At 42.7% G+C, this 23,356-nt stretch overlaps 1 protein-coding gene across 2 annotated transcripts in view; it reads right to left on the reverse strand.

Annotated features, from left to right (window-relative positions):
* Positions 1–14,141: 14,141 nt before the first annotated feature.
* ZNRF2 (zinc and ring finger 2) overlaps positions 14,142–23,356 on the reverse strand; it is an 80,578-nt gene continuing 71,363 nt past the window's right edge. Inside the window, exons 3-5 of one of the 2 annotated variants that reach the window (XM_050938538.1) lie at positions 21,659–21,764; positions 21,129–21,206; positions 14,142–19,968 (exon numbers count right to left, since the gene is read on the reverse strand). In XM_050938538.1, the coding sequence (XP_050794495.1) occupies positions 21,149–21,206; positions 21,659–21,764 (164 nt within the window). In that variant the 3' untranslated portion in view covers positions 14,142–19,968; positions 21,129–21,148. Of the gene's footprint in view, positions 19,969–21,124; positions 21,207–21,658; positions 21,765–23,356 lie in introns of both variants that reach the window. The other variant, XM_050938539.1, reaches the window with a different exon arrangement.

The following is a 23,356-nucleotide window of genomic DNA, read 5'->3' on the forward strand; positions in this document are numbered from 1 at the left end:
AGCTACCTCTGTCTACACTGCACACCTAAGTCGCACTAAGGTCTTCCCAGTCCTTCACCAGGTGGCAGATACAACCACCACCAAGAAAGGGCGTGAGCCCAGGAGGTAGTGAGTCCCCTTAGTTCCTACTGTGCTCAGCACATCCCAGGTGGTGTTGATAGCAGAATTAAACCTAGAGCATCAGCGAGGGAAAAAACGCATTTTCATGTTCCAAGCCTTGTCCTCCTTTTGCTGATCAGTTACTGATGTGAAAATACAAAATGTCCAGGAATTTAATATGCTCGTTTGGGGCTTCTCCCTTCAGCTTCTTCTGCACTAGGATTTGACACTAGTGTTGGTGCAAACCCTGTTACATGCTTACCGTTAAAGTGTGGGTCCGATGCTGCAAGCACCTACTGAACTGCATTTGGCAGGAAATGCCTGCAGCAAAAAGGCCTTATGTTAAATCACGTGCTATAGACTGTGGGCCTGTTAAACACTCCTGTCCAATTAACTATTAGCAACAAAGGAGGAGCCACATATAGAGAGCTCAGAGGACTGCACCTTGGCTGTGGGCAGAGGTCAGGCTTTAGTGTTGTTGATTCTAAAGCCTAGCAGATTTCTGTTCCAAGTGGAGCTGTGACAGCAATTTATTTCCCGCGTTACTTCATAGCGTCAGCTTAGAGAGAACGTGGCTGCCATGCGTGGAGAAGCTTGAATTTCCTGGCACAGAGTTTTGGGCTGCACTTTTTTCTTCATAGACTTAATGGGCTATTTACAGTGAGCTCCCAAGCTATAGCTTGGCCACCTACAAAGGGGGCCTTGTTTGCCAGGTCTCTGAGAAGGACACTTAGATTGTAATTAAATACATATTTTTAAACTTGGAATGAATTTACTTAAAGTTCTTTCTACAGAACCATGTATTTTTTCATCCCTTTGTTAATAAACAGCTTTTTAAGAGCTTCTCTAGCCTGCTCCTGTGATTCATTGGGGTTTATTTCAGACCTGCCAGACACACACTGGGTAGATTCAGTCCTGGATGAGACATCGTAGCCCAGGTTACAGAATGCTATTAATGAAAATTCTTCATCTGGTGGGAAGAGCAGCTGCAGCTGCTCAGTGGGTGCACAATCAGCCCTCCTGGAGGGGATCTATAGCTGGCCAAACTGTGGGCAATACTAGCCAGGCAGAGGGCATGGGCAGAGCTGCTCAGACTGCACTGTTACAGTGCTTCACCTGTGGAGTCCTGGTCATGAGATGACCCTAGCAATCGCTGTGTGCTCCCCTTCGTCCCAGGGGTGGACTCCCCACTGGCTTAGAAAAGTGTCATTTGTACTTGGCTGGCACAGACCTAGCAGGTTTGTTAGAAACACACATCCCGGCTTTGTACAAAGACTAACACACTGGCCTTTGGAACAACCAGCTTCAACTCAGTCTCATACTTCTGCACATTCTGTCCTAACCCTGTGTTCAGAGAGAATGTTTAAAAGCTGTTTTAATACCATGAACAAGCTGACGCAAGTATCACCCAGAAACTGTTTTTAAACAAGCATTTAAGAGTTGGTTCTTAATATAAGGTCAGGATGTGTGAACTGCAGCACTGATCAGGCCTTACAGCGTCTAGTAGACGCTCTCCTTCATGTTGATAGTTGCTACTAGAAGGACAATGCACGGGGTGAGAAGCCCCTAGGAGTTTCCTGTTGCTCTAAAATCCAGCGTATATTACACCCAGAGAATTGCCCCTGTGCTCCAGGACACACCACTTCTATACCATAAGTGAAACTGATGTGGACCTTTAACAGTTTGATTCTCCTCCTAGTAATGCCACAATAAAGTTACTGTATGCAGCCTTCTGCCATTTTAACACAGAAGCTGCACAGAACCATTGCATCCCTTCCAGCCCGTGCTGGATCTAAACCCATGAATTTTACAGAATGCTAAAAGCAGGAGAGCCCATTTCTGTCCCATGTTCATTTCGTTTTGTTTATCACCTTGGCTACCTGAGCTAGACTCTGACACTCTTAGCAGCCCCTGCCTTTCATAAAACCTTGTGCCATAGACAACAGCATTTAAGAGCCAAGGAGTTTAACTCAGAGCACACCCAACCATAGGCACTGAGGCTGCAGAAGCCTGGAAAGGCGATAGTAACTAGAATGGGAAGTAACAACAAAACGTACATTCCCTGAGAAGACAGGAGCAACAGCCTAAGAGCAGGTTACCTATCACTGTAGGGGATGTAAAAAAAATTGAGCATGATAGATGAAAGTGTACTCCTGGTAGGGCTACATCCCGCTGCACTCAGGGATTGTCTCAGTTCATCTTTACATGCTGCTGGCTGTTAGCTTCTCAGGGCAGCATCTCAGCCTGCCACTAGGAACAGTTCAGTCTTCTAAAATGTTATTTATTTGGAGGAGATGGGGTTAAGTCCTATTCCCGATGCCAGATTTCTAAGCTGCAAGCAGACTGAGGGATCCTGCCATAGCTACAGGTACTAGGAAATTTCCTTGGTTGAGCCTGACTTGTTGATGCTGGATCTCCCTGGCTGAGGGAAGCTTGAGCTCCCTTCCACTCTTGAAACACTGAAATGAAAAGTGTCAAGTAAAGCACTGAGTCATGGGGTTTTGAAGTAATTGGGCCCAGTTCCCTATTACAATTTGAAAGGAGGCTCTGTTACAGGGAACAATCATTTTCTATAGTTCCAAATCCATGCAACCTTCATAAGGCACACATGTAAGACAACATACATTAAGGAACTGGGTGGTTTGGAGCTTCATGAAGGGACAGCTGTAATCAAATTGATTGGTAGAGTATGTATACACATATTCCCTAAATTGCATTGACTGACCTAATAAACAGGGCATACAACTCAATCAAAATAATCCATCCCCAATCAAGTCCTGTATGCCAAAGGGAATTAAAAATACCCTCTTCATTAGATGGGGACAAGGAGCAAAAGGGAACCCAATCTCCACATCTAGAGCTGTTTCAAATCCTGTCAGGTCATTCAAAAACTAACCCCCTAACAATCACCATATTATTCCTTCTGCCCCTAACAAACCCGAGACATTAAAATCATTTTGTGCAATGATAGTTTTAAAACTAAGAGCAAGCCAGCTCTACATACCTCCTCTTGTGGAAGTGAGACCAGCAACAACACAGGGAGGACACCAGCAAGGCTCTGACAAAGTCTGTACTATCTGCTGTCTGCTTAGGAACTCAGGAGAACAGAGTTGGTGGTCCCAGAGATGGGACACTAGGTGTGGAGGGCTCTGAGTTACTACAGACATTTCTTTCCCAGCTGTTGGGGGAGGAGGGGGCCTCACCCACATGCTCACGGTCTAACTGGTTGCAATGTTTAAGTTCAGGAAGGAATTTCTCCCCAGGTCAAATTGGCAGAGATCCTGGGGGATTTTTGCCATCCTGTGGAGCATGGGGCCTGGGTCACTTGCTGGTCTGAACAAGAGTAAATGTGAATTCCCTGTAACTTGAAGCCTTTAAATCATGATTTGAGGATTTCAGTATCTCAGGCAGAGGTTAGGGGGTCTAGTACAGGAGTGGGTGGGTGAGGTTCTGTGGCCTGCAATGTGCAAGAGGTCAGACTAGATTATCATGATGATCCCTTCTGACCTTAAAGCTAAGAATCTCAGTCCAATGCCTAGTGCCAAGTATTTGATCACAAAGCCACACAGTTTACAGTCTCAGCTGAGATCAAGTACTGAATGGGGCATTGCAACCAAACCATCCCTCTGTCCTGCAGAGGGGCCCTGTAGAGCAGAGTTGTGCATATTAGCCAGGCAGTATGGGCTGCTTACCCTGCTGACGCCTGTGCTGTACCTCGTGTCATAAACAGATAGCTAATGGTTAATGTCTCTTTCACCTGAAGCACCTGACCAGAGGACCAATCAGGAAACTGGATTTTTTCAACTTTGGGTGGAGGGAATTTTGTGTCTGAGGTCTTTGTTTCCTGTCTGCCTGCTTTCTCTGAGCTTTGGAGAAGTAGTTTCTGCTTTCTAATCTTCTGTTTCTAACTATTAAGGCCAAAAAGTGTCAAATAGGCCAAAACAGAGTGACTTACCTGGGGCACCAGGTGGGTCGAGGAACCATAAACCCCCTACAGGCCAAGGTGGATGCTATCCAAAAGTGGCCTGTCCCACGGTCCAAAAAGCAGGTCCAATCCTTCTTAGGCTTGGCCGGATACTACAGGCGATTTGTACCACACTACAGCCAAATCGCTGCCCCACTGACCGACCTGACCAAAAAGACCCAGCCAAATGCAGTTAAGTGGACTGATGAGTGTCAAAAGGCCTTTACCCAACTTAAGGCAACGCTCATGTCTGACCCTGTGCTCAGGGCCCCGGACTTTGACAAGCCATTCCTAGTAACCACGGATGCATCTGAGCGTGGTATAGGAGCAGTGCTCATGCAGGAAGCAACAGATCACAACTTCCATCCTGTCGTGTTTCTCAGCAAGAAACTGTCTGAGAGGGAAAGTCACTGGTCAGTCAGTGAAAAGGAATGCTATGCCATTGTGTACGCCCTGGAAAAGCTACGCCCATATGTTTGGGGACGGCGGTTCCAACTACAAACTGACCATGCTGCACTAAAGTGGCTTCATACTGCCAAGGGGAACAAGAAGAAACTTCTTCGTTGGAGTTTAGCTCTCCAAGATTTTGATTTTGAAATTCAGCACATCACAGGAGCTTCTAACAAAGTTGCTGATGCACTCTCCCGTGAGAGTTTCCCAGAATTCAGTAGTTAAAAAGTGTTCTTAAAATGTAGAAGTCTGTTAGTTATATACTTAGTAGTATATGTAAAAGGTGCATGTGTTGTAGTAATCTGTTTATTTTAAAGTTCTAGAAGGAAATCGCCGCCAGTGAGCTTCCCCACTGTCTGCAATTTGGGGGGCGTGTCATAAACAGATAGCTAAGGGTTAATGTCTCTTTCACCTGAAGCACCTGACCAGAGGACCAATCAGGAAACTGGATTTTTTTAACTTTGGGTGGAGGGAATTTTGTGTCTGAGGTCTTTGTTTTCTGTCTGCCTGCTTTCTCTGAGCTTTGGAGAAGTAGTTTCTGCTTTCTAATCTTCTGTTTCTAAGTGTAAGGACAAGGAGATCAGATAGTAAGTTATATGGTTTCTTTTCTTTGGTATTTGCATGAATATAAGTGCTGGAGTGCTTTGATTTGTATTCTTTTTGAATAAGGCTGTTTATTCATATTTCTTTTAAGCAATTAACCCTGTATTTTGTCACCTTAATACAGAGAGACCATTTGTATGTATTTTTCTTTCTTTTTAAAACCTGTTAAAGTTTTCTTTACTGGGAAATTTCAGGGAAATTGAGTCTGTACTCACCAGGGAATTGGTGGGAGGAAGAAATCAGGGGGAGATCTGTGTGTGCTGGATTTGCTAGCCTGATTTTGCATTCCCTCTGGGTGAAGAGGAAAGTGCTTTTTTGTTTCCAGGACTGGGAACGGAGAGGGGGAGTCACTCTGTTTGGATTCACAGAGCTTGTGTCTGTGTATCTCTCCAGGAGCACCTGGAGGGGGGAAGGGAAAAAGGATTATTTCCCTTTGTTGTGAGACTCAAGGGATTTGGGTCTTGGGGTCCCCAGGGAAGGTTTTTCAGGGGGACCAGAGTGCCCCAAAACACTCTAATTTTTTGGGTGGTGGCAGCAAGTACCAGGTCCAAGCTGGTAACTAAGCTTGGAGGTTTTCATGCTAACCCCCATATTTTGGACGCTAAGGTCCAAATCTGGGACTAAAGTTATGAAACCTCGTTGGTGGCTAAATGGAGGAGCTCAGTCACCACGACTAGCAGCACCATCTTTCACCCACCCCAGATGTTAGTGGCCTGCGACAGGACGAGAATCCGCAAAGTTAAAAGGAAGGCGGTGGAGGCTGTGGCTGCTCAGTACCTTTTGAGTATCAGGCCATAAAAGGTTTATATCGATCACAGCAAATGGAGGGGGTGTAGGGAAAGGCTACATTCAACCTTTTCCTCAAGAACTCAGTGGGGAGTTCTGGAAGCCCCCTTAGCACTAATGGACAGTTATACCAGCTCATCACCTGAAAAACAAAGCTGGGGTATCTTTGCATGGCCAATACCAGCTCAGCAACTTCCCTTTTGGGGCACTGAAGGGAATTAATTCAAGTGTCACTAGAGAGAAGAGCCAGTAGCCACTTCTGTTATCTGCTAGCAGAGAATCCAAATGTAGTGCCCATGAAAGGGGATGGTCATCTAGCTACGAACCTGGGCTAGTGCTAGCTGGGTCTACACAAGCTTCCCAACATACTGTGTTTGGTCAGTAACAATAGGCTGGGCTGGGTGTAGCTCAGCACAGTAGGGTGGGAAAGACGGGAAGAGAAGTCGACTGACTCAGAAGAGGTCACTTCAGAGTTACTCACGGGAAGCAGCTTTATTACACTAATTCATTCGTTCCCAGGGTCTGTTAGCTCTTCTTTTCTGACTTGTTTCTTCCACCTTGTCCACAGCCTCTCAGGGCATGCATGACCTTGCTTCTGCTCTGACTGCAGCATCACGAGCACTTCCAGAACCTGCACACTATGGGGCACTGCTTTCAGAATTATCCCTACATAGAGTTAGAGGGAAGGAAGGAGAGAGAGAGTCAGCTACATGTAGCATGCGCTTAAAGGATCCACACACAAATAGCAGGGCACCAGCTCTCCGGGTATCTCCAATGCCTATTCAGCCTGTGACTTTTCTGCAGAGGCTACCAATTATTCTAGTGATTTGGTGATGTGGGCATAGGTATCCTAGGAATTGGGTTGGGACAACTCATTTCACTGAGCTCTCAACAGCCAATGACCAGCCAAGGCTAGATTTGAACTAAAGCCCTGGAGGTGAAAGTCTCCAACTCCCATAACAAAGTCCCTGAGCCAGTTGGCGCACCCGCCTCAGTATACATTTCAAATGAGCTATGTGCACAGAACATGAAGCTTCCCAAGAAGCATGATTCAACGGGTTAAATTTTGATGACCAGGTCACTGTGGGGTCAAAATTGAGCTTAGAGTGTTGTCACTGCTGGCTTGCGGAGCAGTCATCCTACAGGTTCCTTCAATTGCAACCCTAAACTGTGTGATTCTGCCCCTCCCCTGGCTCACAGACATGAACAGACTGATAGGTCTATTCCCCTAACACTGAATAGCCAATACATCACTCAAGTCCTCAGGGAGCTGCCCGGCGTGAGTCAATGGAATCACGTCAAAGCACAGTCCATGTTCTGTTTCCATCTTAGCAGAGAACAGTTGTGTGGGCTGCAATCCAAGAGCAAATTACACTTTGTGCTGAACTTCAATCCACTTGCAATGAGCCCAGGAGAGACAAATTCAATTCCTGTGACACATGGAAGAAAGCCAGAAAAATGCAGTAATAGGAGACCCTCTGCAAACAGCTGAGTGCCTGGGTAATCAATCTCCTCCTCACTTTCTGGGAGAAGCTCTGCTTCTGGGGATGCTGCAAGGTCCAGTTATACAGGCCTTTTTCTGAGCAGATGGGTTTGGTTTGGTTTGTTTCTGTCTTAGGCAGTTATACTGCTGCCCATCACTGCAGTATCTGAGCACCTTCTACATAAAATCAATTGCAATAGTGAAGGCACTAACGATCCTCACTGAGGCTCTAGCACTTCTCTTTTCTAGAGGTCAAAACTCTTCGTGTATGGGCTGTGGTTTTGATTATTTTTGTAATTAATCTCCTTTTTGATAGCGTTTAGGTGTGGGGGGGAGTGGCAGTGTTGTGAGTTTGCCTTTGATAACTTGAGGCAACCTAAGCTGTAATTTTCAGATGTTTCTCTTTGGTTTTGTGTGCCCATAGGCAGCGAAACAGGCACTGTCTCTGCCTTACAAAAATAAATGCTAAATGTATCAGTCAGGATTGCAAACAGAAGATTAAGATACAGATTGAAAAATTCTGGGGGTGGTTCCTCCTTTCCTTTCCACCTCATTCAACCAGTGTTGTCACCTCCACTTGCTGTTGTTTGCCTTAACCTAGGTTTTAAAGCACAAGCACTGAAGATCTTATCTTCCTATTCATTCTTTAAGACTTCTTTGTTATTGTTCCCCATAGAGGGGGTTAGAGTTGCTTCCTTCCCTTACATAGTTACCCTGCTCCTTTCGCCGTTATGGTCTCTATTCCCCAGCTATGTCAGTCATCTTTCAAGTACAGAACAAAAACTCAAGTCAAGCCTGCTGACATGGGATACAGGGACACTACTAGATCATTAGAGGGCAGCAGGCATGCGCTGCTTAGTCCATTATAAACACACTCCTAGGTATATGGCTGAGACCAACTCTGCTTAAATAAAGCCCAAGAGAGTGTGCCCCATCTCTCTTTGATGTGCAGTTATTTTATCTCTCCCAGGGTGAGTCAGAGCCTGGCAATGTGTCCTACGGATGGGCCTACCATTCTAAGTCCTTCGTTGTCAAACGCAAGTGTGGATTTGCTGGCCTCAGCCTAAGGCGGGAAGTCAGAGGCAGAGAGATTTAGCATAGGCGTCCGGGGGAGGCTGGTTAGGTTTCTCGTTCTTTGTGAAAATGTGAAGTTTGGACAGGAACAACATTGACAATGCACAGAGAAGCAATCTGAATTGTGGACATGCTCACACAGACAGATCTGTAATGGAGGAAGGAAAGCTACGCAGAAGTCTGACATGAAACATCACTTAAATAACGGGCCAAAGCCTGAGGCATTGAGTGCCTGCCATTCCCACTGAAATCAGTGGCAGCAAGAGATAGAATCCAGTCAAATGTTGTTTATCCTGCTGCCTTTAGAGGGGAGCGAGTCATCTTGCTACTGACTATGGGTTTTACACAATTACTTAGTTATGGCAAGCCCTCTCTGCTAACAACCCCATACACACCCCGATCTCATCCCACTCCAAAAACGGAGGCTTTATTACATGACACCTGGAGAACTCTGTTTCGAGACTGAGGGGATGGTGTTTGAGAGGCTTCTTGCTATTTCACATTTGGCTAGTAGTGAGACAATGCATGTGAACGGAACAGAAAAACCTCAGTGAGCAAAATCGCGAATCATTTTGCGACAGGCTCGCCCAGCTCCGGAGCAAGATTAATGCCCGTACCAACAGCAACGCTTTACAACGTTGCATGAAGCTGGCTGCGTAGCTGCTGTAATTCTGCTTTGACAGTAAACGTCAAGCATGTCCTATGGCTTTGTTCTCCTGACTCCTTCGTCCCTCTTGTGAGAGCAGAGCAGACATCAGAGCAATGGCAGCGGGCTCAGTGCATGCCCCTTGAAACAACATCATATTAAGGAAATCCAGTAAGCACAGCCTGAAAATGAAACACATTGATCCAGGGCTGTCATAAGGTTTATCTGAAGATGCAGATTTCATCTAGAACAGCCAAGAGAAGAGGCCTTCAAAAGCACTGACATCACAGCAGTGAGTTTGACCAGAGCTTCCTAAATCCTAGAGGCAACTCTATGGGTAGCAATGATTTCTGCCATGCTTACAGTGGAATGGAGAGCAGCCACAGAGGAATTCCTGCCTGTCTCTTCTTGGTTTAATTAAAGGGACAAGGGGACTGTTTCAATGTCCTTCAAGAGGACATTGATTTAACCTGCATTCTTCCTTGTCCCTACAACCACCATTCTCCAACTCAGCAGTGGTTGCGTTAGCAGAACTTGCCATATGTGTTACTTCCCAAAGCTGAGGGCACGTAGGACAGCCAAGCTAAAGGAAGAGGCACGGCATTGAAAACAGTATTACAGCCTGTGCTGAAGGAGCAGAAGTCATAGCTAGGGCAGGCTCCAATCTTTGCCTTGCTGCTCTCTGCAATCCTAACTTTGAAAGGGCAAACGATTTATCAGTACATGCTGTGACACTTACAGCGTGGGCTGCTCATGCAGAGACAGTGAGCTGGGTGGGAGAGGGGCAGGAATCTTGTCCCTTTTTCTGTTTTTGTTTCTCAAACATCAGTGATGACATGGAACAAGTAATTTGTAACAGAATCCTTTATCATCGCTCCACTTCCCTAACACAAACACTTCCTCTCCTCAAGCAAGGTTCTAGCAGTACTCTGGGCTTTTGAGGACACTTTTTGGCATCAGTAGGTGCCTGTAACACATGCAGCTGAGTTCAGGTTAGTCAATGGCTGTCCCTGCCCTGGTTACTGCCTGGGATACCAATTACAGGGATTTTCCTTCACACCTCTCTCCATTTCTAAGCCTCTCCTTAGACAAGATCATTTCCAGTAAATCTGCAAGGACAGAAGGAAGAGATATGCCCCTGCCCCCCATCTGCTGTTTGGGGACCAGTCCTGCTTTCTCTTCACCCCCAATAGAAATGCCTACGGTACATTTTAAGTACAAAAACTAGCTGGCATTCAGAAATCTGGATGTTTACTACAGAAAATGTCACAGGGGATAGGAAGATGTTAGCCATCTCTGAAAAATGTCACAGAGCTCTCTCTACAGATTCTTGACCACCAGAGAGTTGGGAATTCAGCCCTATCAACTACTTTCTCCATCTAAACTATTTATATGGCTCCCATAACCGTACTGCCTGAGCATCACACAATCTGATCTGTTTATTTTCCCAATAACCTGGGAGCAAGGGGAGTGCTATGATCACCATTTTACAGATGGAAAACAGAGACCAGAGAGGCTCAGTGACTTGCCCAATGTCACAGAGGAAGGGAACCGAGATACAGATACACAGAACAGGGTCTCCAGAGTCAGAGCCTCATGTCCTAACCACTAGATTATCCTTCCTCTTCCTTCTCTGGAGCTGCCTGGTCTCCTTTAAAGAGCCTTTTCCAGCTCTCGTCTGATCTTTTAAATCTAGGAGAGGAATACAGTTGCCTCCCTAAGGTGGCCATTTGACACGGACCGCTGCAGGCTACTCTTTCCCTTCCAGCTGATAAGTAATTTTATCTCCTATTAGGGTCTCCCTCTCTCATCCATAACACACATGTATGGCAAACAAATAGACCAAAACATAGCTCAATCCTCACAAGCAATGCAGACAAGTTTTACTGCAACTGAACTTTGGGCCCAACTGTACACCATGCAGCACTAACATTTCATGCCAATAGCCCCACAAAAAAGGTCCACCTTTCTGTAGTGTAATCCCTAGAGCACCTGATTAACATTCTGGTACAGGCATCTACAGTAGATTAACTGACAAGCCCAATGAAGCACAGCTCTGCTAATTGGAGGCAGAGCTGATGTGTTCTAGTGATACGTAGTCAGGCATAGTATGAAACCAACAGATGCCACCAATTTAAATTCAACACATGAACTTCTGTACCTGCTGGATTGGAATAATTTTCAGCAGAATTCCTGTTGCTAAGCCAGACATGGTTATCCTGACTAATTATCAACTGCTTCCACAATAAAGCTCTCTTCATGTGTCCAGAGTGGCAGCAGGGGGTGGCAGGAGAGAAGAGCACATGCATTAATGACAACGAAGGAACTAAGGCTTAGCAAAAGCCGATCGGGAGGGGAGGGGGAATCACAGTAGCAAAAAATGTGGGCACATTTCATCGGCATTATAGCCAACTCCTTGTTGGTGAAGACATGAGTGTGAATAATTCATGTATTAAACTCTATGGACTCCCTCAGAAAGAATCTTAGCAGTGATAAATGGTCATATTTCCCTGACTGGCTTTGCTGCTATTGCTTTACATTGGTTGCCCCAGAAGGTCTCCATAGGGGCGGGGGAGGGGGGGAAGACACCCATCACAGTGTGGTGATGGATGGTCTATGGAGGAAACTTGGGCTAAGCCCAGAAAGAACCTGAGAGTTTTATAGTCAGTTTTTCTTAATAGCAAAGAGCTTTATATTGCCCCATGCTGCCATTTTAAACCACTTTCCGGTTACAGTGAACTTGTTTGCAAGTAGCTGGCAAAGTAACTCTGACATCAGTATATAATAGGAGGAGAAACCTGGCCACTGTATATTGTGCAAACCTCAACCTGGGATTATTATTATTAGTAGTAGTAGTGCCTAGAGGCCCACATGGAATTGAAGGCTTGTGCTTCAAGGCAAAGGCACAAACACAGCGAGGGACAGTCACTGCCTTGAAGAGTTTACAAGTTAAATAGGAAGATGGGAACAGAGAGCAAAGGGGAAACTGAGGCACAGAGCAGTGAAGTGACTTGCCCAAGGTCATGCAAGAGGTTAGTGGCAGAACCAGGAATATAACCCAGGTCCCTGGGCTTCCAGTCCAGTACCCTACACACCAGACCACACTGTCTCCCTGGTTAGGAGGCAACATAGGCCAGCAGTGGGAGGAGGGAAGGACCAAATTCTGCTCTCAATCAAATTGGTCTAAGTTTGGAATAACTATTGGCTCCTGTGGAGCTACTCCAGATTCCCACCTATATCACAACAAAGCACCACCTGGAACATAGCCAAAAACTGAACACAACTGGCATTTGCCAGAAAGTGTTACTCCCAGGACAGATCGGTTTCCTCCCTCAAACCTCTTAGAACCTCTCTTAGCCACACTGAAGGGAATTAAACAACAAGGCAACAGAGGGCTTGAGAAACGCTTTCCAGAAAGGGGCTTTTAACTGTAGCTGCCCACTCTCTCGGCTCACTTTTCTCCAGTTTGGGAAACTGTATGCTGCTGTCACTGTTGATGTTTTGTTCCAAGTTTCGTCCATACACCGCAATGAGTTGACAGATTCAAAGAGAAATCTTTCCAGCAGCAGTGTCATCATGCAGTAGAGCCTGTGTTGTTTCACCGCATGAATGGCCGCAATCAATTTTGTATCCTTGTGTACTTGCAGAGCACCACAACGGCTGTTTGCAACAACCTGGGGGCTGGTTTTGGAGTGGATCAGGATGTAGGCAGTAGAGGAATGTCTACATAGAAATGGCCAAAACTGATCAGAGAGAGAACATTGTGGGAGTCGCATGTCCTGCTGACAGTTTGGGAGTGAATGGGGGTAAAAAGGATTTTATTCCCTCCTCAAACTAGCTATAGTTCCCCTGCGAAAGGCCCCTTTATTCTGATTTTGCACTGAGTATGATGAGTTGGCCATAAGCCACTGTCTAAGCTAGTGAAATTTGGAATGCCAATCGCTTTTTGATCTCCCTGGCAATATCATACCACACCACATGACCATGCACCGAAATGTTTCCAATGGGGCACATGCAACAGAGCCACCATCTGTATAGCCAGCATGTGGTCAACGTCAGTGCAGACAGGAAGTGCTGGTGTAATAGTCCTAATGGCATCGTTAGGCATTCCACCACTACCTCACAGTGCACAGCCCAGATAAGCCATCAGCTCTTTTATCTGCCCTCTTCTAACAAGGGATTACGTTTTCAGAAGCCACTTACCTGTACAAATTGCTCTACCCTCACCAGAGAACTCATTTGTATGCTGGTTTGCCAGCACCTGCTTCTTCTGCAGCACTGTCTGGTGATCAGCTCCTTTAGCAGCAAAGGTCTCTCTAGGGAAGCTCTCTCATTAGCATTCTGCCTGCTGGTCAGAAGCAGATGTGGGGCACTGACGATCATCTGAGGCAATAAGGAAATCCACTCGCAACTGAACTGCTGACATATCAATGAAGCATTACATTTTAAGAGAAACAGATGAGTTGTAGCACAAGAGTTTAAATTAAAGGAACAAATGTACTAACATATGATGCTTCACACTCTTATCTAGCTGAGACAAGAGATACATAAAGGAGACTGTCTGCCACTTTTACCGCCCCCATCCTCCTCTCACCTCTATTATTCTGAGGCTGGATAGCGGGTCTCAGGGCTGCTCCAATTTGTACTGATCCCCGAAAGACAGTTATGCCATCCAGAGATTACCAGAAGGTACAAACACTCCAGTCATGTCCTTTCTCCAGCTCCACACACGACACTGGAAGCAGCATAGTGTTAGCGACCTCAGATCTAAGCTGCTAGAGGAACCTTCATCTGGCAAGTTAAGCCGGCTTTACATCCTCTTTTAGTGCAGGATCCAAAGGGGCCATATCAGGAGCCAGAAGCTTGTAGGATATGTCTGAATTCCTACGTCTAGGGCTATAGCTGCCTCGAGGATGACTGTTTCTCCTGTATTTATGGGGGTTCCATAGTATTTAATAGAACATGGAGACAACAACTCTGTCCAATCTACAGCATTATTCTTTCTATCAATACTAAAGTCACCTGGAATCGTGACAGAAACTGTGCTTCAAAAGATTTATTACATATATTTGTACATATTTTACACGAATGGAATGTTAAACATAACCTAAAACAATAAAAAAATATTTAATTCATGATTACGTACTGACAGACCATCAAAAAATGTACCTGAACACAAGTCATCTTCCAATCATACTGCTCAATTACAAAATTTACAAACATGTTTTACATTGCAAATTATATCCTTACTTATGCTCAGGGTAATGAAGGAAGACTTCTTGTCCATTACCATTACAAATAATTGTAGCATTCATAAACTACTACAGAGTTCCATCTAGCACTTTGTGGACACTTCATTTTGTGGAAACAGGTACATGAACCGGTGGCTACACTTCACCTTCTACCATGAGATTGCTGCTTAATGGTAAGAAGAGAGTAGGTGAGTTTCTCAGGCAAGTGGAAAGGTTCCAGGCTGAATCACCACTTGATAAAATAGGTTGAATTTTTTAAATTAAGACAGTCATTAAAACATCCCATCAATAACTGATGCATTCAAGTGCAGCAGTTTGGCAAAGTCAGTTAGAAGAGTATTATCAGCCATACAATGATCAGCTTTATTTTGACATGTATTTTAACAGAATCCCTTATACACAAGGCCATACCCGGATGTTCCCATTAATTATCATAACCCCTGGGAGCTTGTGACCACTTATATTTACCATTCAAGTACTTTCCAATATAACAAAGTAGGGGTTTAAAAAAAGTAAAATAAAAGGAGAGCTTTGAGGAAAACAAGAACAGGATTCAGCAACAGCCTATTTACCGGTGGGTGGGCGGATTTACTTGCATTTGAAACTCTGCCAGAGTCAACTCAATCTCATCATTGAAAATCTTTGTCAAAGCAGACCCCAGGGCAAAAGTCTCATACAAACATGTTAATTAGAAGCTGACACAAGGAGATGAGCAAGTAGCAAACTGGTAGGCAGCAGGCACACTAGCTACTGTACACTGGCAACTCGTTAGGGAAAGAATCATCGATGCCAGAGCCAGAAAAGGCATACTAGCCAATCAAGTCCAACCGCCTGAAAACGCAAATATGCTATAGTTATTTATCGGAACAAATCTCATTAAGTTAGTTTACAATTTATCCAATCGGTGACTCTGACATACCCATTAGGAAGGTAAGATAGCCTGTAGTCTATAGAACACTGTATAGTGGCATGAGAAATTTCTGGAACAAGGATTTCAAAACCTCAGTTTCAATTTCAGAAGCACAACCACAAAACAGAAAAAATGCACAACTAAAGCACAGTCAGGGTCCTCCATTCCAACAGGGAAAACATCTTGAATGTGTCATGACAAAGCTGACTTTAGAAGCGTGCAGGGCACTTCTCTGTTCTACGTGTGCAATAGGGCACAGTGCAAACTCTATATTTCATAAAGAAAACATGGCCACTATTTTGTTCAGAATCTCCTGCTCAAGACCATTTCAGATGGTAAGAACTTAACTGGTACAAGCTGCACCCACTGACAAAAGCACTTGAGAAGTGGTTGACACTAGAGTTCTGACAAACGTTCCTCTTCCAATGAGATGGTATAATGTATTTCTAATCAACATCAATGGGAGCTTTGTCCAAAGAAGGAGGGTAGAATAAATTCCTAAAAATCGTATAGCATGTTGGGGTAGGAGGAGGAAGAAAAAGCTTTGAAGCTTATATATAAAGTTTGAGGGAGAGAAGCATGAACAGCAAAAATTTTGCACTGGTCAAATCAGAGCTGAGATAACCGATTGGCACAGATAAATGGGGAATCTTCATGTTAGCAGTTCTGTATTCTGTCAGGAAACTCCCTCTCTACCACAGAATTAGCAAATACAAACAGCTATACTGAATATAAGTGGAATCATTCTATTCCATGTGACAAAGCAGCTCAGATTTCACAGAAACTTGGAAAGGAACTGGAAGCAACTGCATTTTAAAAAATATTGTTTGCCCCTGTTTCCTTAGCGATATCAAGATTATTAAGTTTTAACTTCCTTTTTTTTCCTGGAAGATTGAACAGGGAACATCTTAAGCCCTTAAATAAAAGATCAAAAGTGCTCAATCTTCCAACAAGAAAGCTTTTCTCCCAAGTTTTTGTCAGGAGAAGTTGGATGATATAACCAAAACAAAGTTGCAAAAGTTCTGACTCAAAATTCCTTTTCCCACAATTGCTCAGATTTTAGTCTTTTCTGAGGTCATAGTCTTACTAGCTCTCCAGTCCTTTAGCAAAAATGGAACTCAAAATGAGATACTTGTAACCTTTCAGGGGAGTTTGTTTGGTTGTTTAAATTATAAGACATCCTTTACCTCATTAAAAAAAGCAAAAAAGATAACAAAGAATTCACTCCCACCATTGTGGGTTACCTTCAAATGCCCCATTTAGAAATACTGCAGTACACTTCCCCTTGCACACTAGAATTGGGAGATGCTCTAGTTTAATCTATTTAAACTCATTTTCCCCAAAATAAAATAGCCTACTTCAAATTTGCAGTGGGCTTCACCATCTTTCCTTTTACATTCCACTCAAATCAATGTCTAGAGTACATGCACAGGGAAAACTAGCTCACTATTTAAAACAGAAGTGATAATCGATACATTAAAGATACAAAAGACAGGATAATCAAAGCACTGTAACTATTAGCAGCATGGCTCTCTTGATACCATATAGGATGATCATATAAAACCCAAATCATAACCACTCCCGATCACCTTTAAGCAGAACTTTTACTTGAGACTTTTGCTATATGAGGTTTTGAAAAACCTCACAACTTATATGTCTACTTTTCTCTTTTCGGTAAGCAGCATGTATATGGCAAACCTGAGTATGGGAATTAGTTCACTCTTACATACCTTGGGCAAGATATAGGTCAGATGAAAGAAAAACTGAAGCAATATAAATTGGCAATCTATATATTTACAGGCAGAAAATGTGGCACATCTAAATTTTATCATAACCCATTGGCTTCTAATGTGTGATCTTCCTCTACTCAAGGAGGGAACACATTTCCCACATTGAAGCACAGAGGTCCAAGATCTTGGTGAGGGGATATTTTTAAAATGAGGGTAGGCTTAATTATGTAGTTTTGTGTACACAATTTTTTTTCATAATAGTTTGAGATGAAAGCTTACATACATGAACTTCCACAAGGAGTTCTGAATACAAGCTTTTGTTTAATCTTTCCATATCGTTCCAAGCTTTGTCCATATTAAGGATCTAACCCTTCTTTCTTTGGCTCAGTCAAAACTTCCATTGACCTCAGAAGGAGTTTTGGATGAACCAAGAATCTAGGATTAGGGCCCAGGACTGAAGTCATCCTAACAACCCCAAACAGTCCAAAAAAATCCACTCTCCCCAATGGCCAGGGGGGCAAACCTACAAGTAACCACCATATATAAAAGTATCAGTTGCTGGCATGTTTCAACTACAGCATGGACACTGGCCTTGAACTTCTGACAGTGATGATAAATGCTGGGGAGTTTGTTCTTTCAACTATTTACTTAGGCATTTAAATCTAGAAGATTCAGGTTTTGGAAAATCAGTAGATGAACTGAAAGAGTGAACTACTGAAATCACGCAAATTGTAAACAGATTCACGTTTAAATACTGATCTACTTAATCCCTAAGCCAAAGACTACCTACAACCTTGAAGCACAGGACACCAAAACACCCCAAACTTTCATTGTAAATTACAGAGGAATTTCTGCTCCAGCAGTTGAGCCCACAGTTTGTTGTGGATGGAGGATGATGAGCACTAAAGTGTATTGTGCATTGACATTGTATGGCATGAAGTCAATATAAATGCAAAAAAATTACTTTCAGAAGATAAGTAAGCTTCTAGGCAACAACACCCCTAGTAAAAATATTACAGCTTCTGCAATTTCTTCTTCTTAATACAAGGCAGCAAAACAATTCCCTGCAACAAAACCTATACTGGAAACTACTGTCAACCATTGGTCAGGAGAGCTTGTTTGATGTAACTACACAGTTTAAAACATGCCAGAGTCTGATCTTGCTCCCACTGAAATCAAAGAGTATGACTGGGACCTATAACAACAGATTAAATTGAGAGTGATTATGCAAGGAAAAAAAGCCCCATGGAAACTATATGTCAGTTGTCAGCATTAACCAGTTTTGATCGTGTCAGATTTGCAGCATAACAAAAAGGCATTTCACAGCATAAAGTTCAAGGAAAAAGGTTCTCTAGACTAAAGTTATTTGACAAGCAAAATGGGGGATTCTTATAACAACAGGACTTTGGAGTGGAGCCCGGGCAGTGGAGCTGCAGGTTTTTTTGCCTGGAGCTGGAGTGGAGCTGGAGCACAGCTCCAAGGCTCTGTATAGTAATGCACTAATTCTTCTGGGTGGCAGCAGGTGCTCCCGTACTTGCCCTTTTTAATATGAAAGAGCAGCAACAGAGGAGAAAAATATAGACTTAAGAATACAATGCCAGCCAAATTAAGCACACAATACTTAGACACTTAAGAAAAAGGTGTTGTGCAATTTATTTTTGCTATTGAAACTTAACTAAAAATTGCAGTCACTAATAGTCATAATCTATCCCTGTAATGTGAAAATTCAGAAGCTGCTACATATCAATTCTTGAAATGAAATAATGTTTTCCTTCTAAGCTGTGATATCTGTTCCAGTTTTATGGGAACTAATATTTATCCACGGTTTGTATGTTGTTCCCCCTATGGATAAACGCAGGTGCATGTTAAAAATACTAATGTCCACATAAACAGATAAGTGATGTTAGGTGCAAATTACTATGGCTCTGCTATCAAGAAAATTTCAATTAAAAAAATTTACGTATAAAAGTGTTTCAAAAGTTAATGTATATCCCACCCCCGTGTAATATCATTACTCTAATGCCTAGGAAACTTCACTGACCATTTTCGCAGTTATTCCCCTAAACCTAAATAGGCAGCCTGGAGATGAAAGTAGTACAATAAAATAATTACCTGAAACATTTAAAAAAAATACCCGTTAAACAAATTACCTTAACTGGCAGCACTTAAAATTGGTAAATTCTCCCATTAAAAAAAATTGCATAGCGGCAAGATTATGCTTTGCTGCATTTTTTAACGACAAGCTGTAAAACAGAGAAATTTTAGTACACTTAAATAGCAATACAGCATCCAGATTTCAACAATTGTATAGCTCGATCAATATAAATTAGTCAGCTGCCTTGGTTTTATTCTTTGGACAGCATTCCAATAAAGATTTAGTTAAAAAAAACTTTGAAATACAGTTTTCCTATGCAGAAGTAGTTTTCATTTCCTGTTCTTGACGAAGGTGAAGAATGTACGGAGGACAGGGTGTAAATTCAGTGAATAAGGTCACACTGCTAGACTGCTTGCCATTTACTCTTCTTCAGCCTAAGAGAAGATTAAAATGCTTCCACTCAAAAATATGGTGATCCTCATGAAAATGTTTCCGATAGTCTTGATTGAGAATGCATCAATTTCCATTTGGGGTAAGAAGAGAGACAACCATAACCTGTTTCTGCAGAGAACTTAAAAGTTAGACTGAAATTAGTAACTTTGGCCTTTCAAATACAAATCATCAACAACATCTGTGGCGAGAAGATTGTTACAGGATGTGCAGCATTTTCAAAATCCCTGCGTGTCCTTTATATGCATGTTTGGTATGCTGACTCTACTGGCAAGCAATTGGACTCGGCAGTTTTGTTCCACACATTTGTCTATCTTTGCCTTTTCCAGACACACGGGAACACAAGTCTGAAGCCAAGTATGTTCTCAAATTTGTGTTCAAAGACAGAATCTCAAATCCCCTGCATTTTCTGATCCATGTAAGAAGCTGTGAGAAAACCAAAGATGACAAATATTACTTTCCCAGCTAGTTCAGTAAATTATACACAGTAAGGCATTACTTGCTCAAACAAAAAAATCCAAGGAAAGTCTACTTTTCCCTACTTCATATTTCCTAGTGTATCACTCCTATCTTCTACAATTTAAACACATTTGATTGAGAATCCTGAGTGAAACATCCTTAAGTATTTTCAATGATAAACCTCATCGCAAACAGCATCTTTTGCTTCTTCTGTGGGATAACATGTGATGCTCTATGTACATGTCCAAGTGAAAAGTTAGTCCTAGTCTTGTGCTATGGGAAAAACCGTTGTCCCTGCACTAACGTGTTCTTTGGCAAGTGTGATAGTGCATAACCCTCGCTCATAGGACTGCAGTGTGAGCTACAACACATACTTGTGAAATAAAAAAAAAGCAGAACACTGAAACAGTGCTTCAAAAAACCACTACAGTGTTTGAGGCAAAGCGTTCGTATTCCCTGATTGCCATAGTGTTTAATATAAACCTAATGTGTTTTGTAATGGTTGGAGCTGGTAGCTTAGTGTAAGCGAGTTACCTGAAAGAATAAAAATGCCCCTTTAGTCCTTTGACTAACTAGTTTCCAATCTAAACCATAATGCACAATACTAAACCAGGAAAACTTTGTATCTGTGTGAATGGGGGTGGGGTGGGCTGGGTTGTAACATTTTACATGCATTGCAGAAAAAACAATGAATGATCAAATCTGTGTAAAAAGCAGGATCTCACTGAAAACTATATAATATCCCAAATGAAAAAGTAGATTTCAGTCCAGAAAGAAATGGTCATTCAATTAAACTACCAAAAATTCTGAGGATTTGGTATATTAAGTAGGCTTAGGTTACACAACAAAATAATCTTAAAAGGCTAATTAAAATTTCAATGGCACTGCTGCTTGTCACTTTGCAGTAATTAAACTGCAATTTATCATTCTAGACTACCGGATGTGAGGGTGTAGAAACCATTTATGAAGTCTAATAATTTAAACAGATAGTAAATATACTGGAACTACAATGAATTGACTCATTATTTTAGGTCAAATTTAGATCTGAGTGAATATTTATGTACTTATTTATATAAAAGTCTTATTACTGACAAGATCAATTAAATATGTAAAAAGAAGTTACCTACAAAAGAGGAATCTTGTCATCTCAATCTGAAGGGTGTTCAGGACAAGATCTATTTACTTCAAACCACTCATCTATGCAGCTGTTGGAACATAAGAGAATAAATGGAAGGTAAGTATATTGATTACAATTACCAACAATTATTGTGTGTACTAAATAATTTTTTCATAGTTAAAATAAAGTGACTAGAAACATTTGAGAGTGGGGGAGAGAGAGAGAATGAATGTGTTTTAAAACCTAAGATACTTCAACTAGAATGCATGGCACAGATTTTTCAACATTCAATAATCATTTTTAACATCTCAAAATCCCAATAAAATAAAGCATACCATGCATTAAACATTAGAGAACTCAATGTGTACGTTGTTGTAACTGTTTATTTCAGAAGTTTTAACAAAATGTACCAGTTACTTTTTGTACTTTTCATTTCTTAAAATGTTAATTGTTCCTTTAAAAATCCCTTATAAAAATTATCCAACCAATGTTGGTATATGGCATTTTATCTGGGAATAATATAGCATGAAGAATACTTGCCCTTTATGATAGATGCATAGACAAGGCAGTCGTGCTATAGTATCCCCTTGCTGCAGCTCTTCCAGACATATTGCACACTCCCCAGCATCTTTACTCAGCACATCCTCTGTAGAAACAGGGCAGTTTTAAATGCTTAAAAAAAAATCAACACTTACGGCAAAACTTTCATAGCATTAACACAATTATACAACAAAAAATGTTAAGGGTTCCCTTTCAGTACAAGATGTGAAATTAAGCATGTTTATAATGTCTGAGGATGTAAGAGGTCTGTTATCAGGAGTCTTAAGAGATAAAATTAAACTACAGCTGTGATCTAGTCTCTGACTAAACACAGTTGTACAACAAAGGGAAGTACTGTAGGACTAAATAACAAACACACCACCATACTGAAATTTGCAAATAAAATTGGTTTTATGGCAGTGCTGCTATAGTTAAGGGTCAGTTACTCTTAAAATTGACAGAGACAAAGAACCCACCACCACCACCACCACAGTTCTGAGTTCAGAGCATCTGCACGTTACACAGCATAGAAGCTGTAAGTCAGTACCAGTAACAAACATTGAAGTTGGATTCTCAGGACCTTAATGGCTCCAGTTCATTTTATGGGGAAAGGAGTTTTTCCTCATTGCCGCCGCCTCCTCCTCCTGCCCAAGTGCACATATTCTGCTTTAAATACACACTTGAGCTAGAGGCTAAGGCTGAGCCTGGACAAGTGACTTCTCTTGAAAAAAACGTTGCAGACTGACACCTTCTACATCCTCCACCCCCAGAGTAATTAACTAGGTAGAGACCCCATTGACATCCTCCCTCTAAGTATCCAGTCCCTCCTCTTGCTTCCTTCCATTCATTCCTTTACTGTATGCCTGACCCCTTACCCACCAGCTCTCCTGTAAGCACCTGGTTCTGCTGTTGCCTCCCACCTACCCCACCTATCAGCCTGTTTCCTCTCCCCACTTCTTTCCCTCCCATTCCTATCATCCAGCCCTTCAAGAGGAACCAGAGTTCTCCCTCACTGCAAACTGGTGTATGGTATGGCTCCCAGACCCTAAATTCTGCAAGGTCCCCTGATTTTGTGGAATCAATACTATGTTCTGCAGTTAATGGGAAGATGAGGCAACTGCCAGAAATGCACAGAAGCCATTTTTTAAATGGAAGTTTCTATGAAAAATATTCGAGTGATATAGTAAAAGCTGTATTTTCTGGATAGTTTTCTTAGCAGCAGTGCATGATGCAGAATTCTGCATCGGTACAACACAAATCAAGAAGCCTGACTACCCGAATTTAGGTCCACTGTACTGTAGACATGGCCTATGGTGGATTTACACAGTGCAAGGACCATAACCAAAAGGCACATTCAGGGTGCCACAGCAGAAGAGCTGGCAATCCACGGCAGAGCTGAATGATGCACTCCTAAAAAGGGTAATATGTGTGCTGAATGCCCCTTTTGACTAACTCTTTAGGGTACTGGTTTTCAAAGTGCAGGGCACAAGGATATCACTGGGCACGAAGGACCAGGCAACAGCAGGAAGAGGGTACAGGGGGCAGCCCTTCCCCAGCAGTAGCCTGCTGCTCTCCCTACTCCTCCCTAACTGCTGAGGACTCAGACTCTGCATGCTTGCCCCAGCCCAACAATTCGTTCAGCCAGAGCAGTGTGTATTTTAAACCCTTCAGAGCCTGCAGAAACAAGATATTCTGTCC

This window comes from Gopherus flavomarginatus, chromosome 2, assembly GCF_025201925.1.
Source record: "Gopherus flavomarginatus isolate rGopFla2 chromosome 2, rGopFla2.mat.asm, whole genome shotgun sequence".
Lineage (NCBI taxonomy): Eukaryota > Metazoa > Chordata > Testudines > Testudinidae > Gopherus > Gopherus flavomarginatus.